Below are 2,294 nucleotides of genomic sequence, written 5' to 3' on the forward strand. Positions count from 1 at the left end.
GTGCGTCAAGCGCAGTTTGAACATTAGAATAGGTAAAATGATTCAGCCAGATAGTGTTCTGCTTTAAATGCCAAACAGTTAAATATCTCCTCTGTCTTACTCTGTTATTTCTTTCTTCTTTCAGAATAGCAAATGACATTGGCATCAAAGAATTGGTTGCATCGAGGTACATCATCTTTTAAAGACTAAAAGAAAATGTTCTTCATATAACGAATCTTTGGTGTCTTACAGTGAAATAGTTCTTTGGAGCCGAGACAATTTGTAATAAGCAGCAGCAGGTCTCTTCTTCACTGACTTGAATGTTTATGAGAAGATTAATTAGTCATTCTAACAAAACTGGACAGACATATTCTGTGTGTGTCTGTCTGTCTGTGAAAGAGTTTGCAGCATCTTCAAACATTGGCAATGACCACAATTGATAAGAATCCTTCAGGCGCCCATACCAGATGATTCTTCTCTGCTATGTGTCTGATATATATTTTTGGTTTTATGCAGCAAACATCTATATGAGTGGATCTGTGAAGGCCAATATCGCAGTATTCAACATTCTAACAAGACAGCTACATTAAGTTGGATGTAAAGATATCCTTTTTGTACTAAAACTGGCTGTGTTGCTAATAATTATCTTTTGAAAAGAAATATATTTATTAGGATCAATATATAAAAAGAACAGAAACAAGGAAAACACCTGTATATTGTAGAAAAGAGGAGGAAAACTATGGAAGGAAAATTATGTAATAACGCATCTGTAAAGACTGATGTTGTTTGTGATTTAAAGGAAGAGGAAGGAGAATCATCATACCAGTGTGATGTCTGTGATGAAGCATTCTCTGAAAGAGATAGCTTGATTAAGCATAAATGTATTCATGCAGGAGATAAGCCATATTCCTGTGATATTTGTGGAAAATCATTCCGTCAAAATGAACACTTAACAAGGCATAAACTCACTCATACAAAAGATAAAGCTTATCGCTGTAATATCTGTGGTACAGCGTTAGCTCAAAAATCCAGCCTAAATAAGCACATGCGTATTCATACTGGAGAGAAGGTATATTGCTGTGACATCTGTGGTAAGTCATTCTCTGATAACAATGTTGCAACTGAACACAGGTATACTCATACAGGCAAAAAACCATATGAGTGTGATATCTGTGGCCAGGCATTCTCTAAAGTAGGAAATTTAGCTAATCACAAACAAATTCATACAGGGGAGAAGCCACATGAGTGTGATATCTGTAGGAGATCGTTCTCTCGAAAGGCAGAGTTAAGTGTTCATAAACGTATTCATACAGGAGAAAAGCTGTATCACTGTGATATCTGTGGTAAATCATTTTTGAAGAACAGCAACCTAACTATACACAAACGTTCTCATACAGGAGAGAAACCATTTAAGTGTGATATCTGTGATAAATCTTTCACACATGTTAGTCCATTAAATAGACACAAATTTATTCATACAGGAGAGAAGCCACACCAGTGTGATATCTGTGGTAAATCATTCACTCAATATCACGTATTAACTAATCACAAACTTATTCATACGGGACAGGAGCCACATGAGTGTGATATCTGCAGGAGATCATTCTCTCGAAAGGCAGACTTAAATGTTCATAAACGTATTCATACAGGAGAAAATCTGTATCATTGTGATATCTGTGGTAAATCTTTTTTGAAGAACAGCAACCTAACTAAACACAAACTTGTTCATACAGGAGAGAAACCATATCATTGTGATATCTGTGATAAATCTTTCACACAAGTTAGTACCTTAACTAAACACAAACTTGTTCATACAGGAGAGAAACCATATCATTGTGATATCTGTGGTAAATCATTCACTCAAAGCCAGGGATTAACTATGCACAAACGCATTCATACAGGAGAGAAGCCATTTCATTGCAATATCTGTGGTCAAGAATTCACTCAGGGCTCTGGCTTAAATCGACACAAACGTGTTCATACAGGAAAGAAGCCACATCACTGTGATATATGTGGTAAATCATTTTCTCATAATAGTTCTTTAAAAACTCACAAACGCACTCATACAGGAGAGAAACCATATCACTGTGATGGCTGTGGTAAAACATTTCCCCGTAATAATTCTTTAACTACTCACAAACGCATTCACACAGGAGAGAAACCATATCGTTGTGACACCTGTGGTAAATCATTCTCTGTTGGTAGTATTTTAAATAAACACAAACGCACTCATACAGGAGAGAAACCATATAATTGCAATATTTGTGGTAAATCATTCACTTATATTCAGTGTTTAAAAATTCACAAACGCCTTC

At 35.7% G+C, this 2,294-nt stretch overlaps 1 protein-coding gene across 1 annotated transcript in view; it reads left to right on the forward strand.

The window, feature by feature from the left end:
• Positions 1-2,294, forward strand: part of LOC106879011 (zinc finger protein 62) — a 13,163-nt gene that overhangs the window by 1,517 nt on the left and 9,352 nt on the right. Inside the window, exon 2 of the mRNA XM_052977817.1 lies at positions 125-2,288. Coding sequence (XP_052833777.1) covers positions 719-2,288 — 1,570 coding nt within the window. The 5' untranslated portion in view covers positions 125-718. The remainder of the gene's footprint in view (positions 1-124; positions 2,289-2,294) is intronic.

The sequence above is a fragment of the Octopus bimaculoides genome, chromosome 29 (genome assembly GCF_001194135.2).
Source record: "Octopus bimaculoides isolate UCB-OBI-ISO-001 chromosome 29, ASM119413v2, whole genome shotgun sequence".
Classification (NCBI taxonomy): Eukaryota; Metazoa; Mollusca; class Cephalopoda; order Octopoda; family Octopodidae; genus Octopus; species Octopus bimaculoides.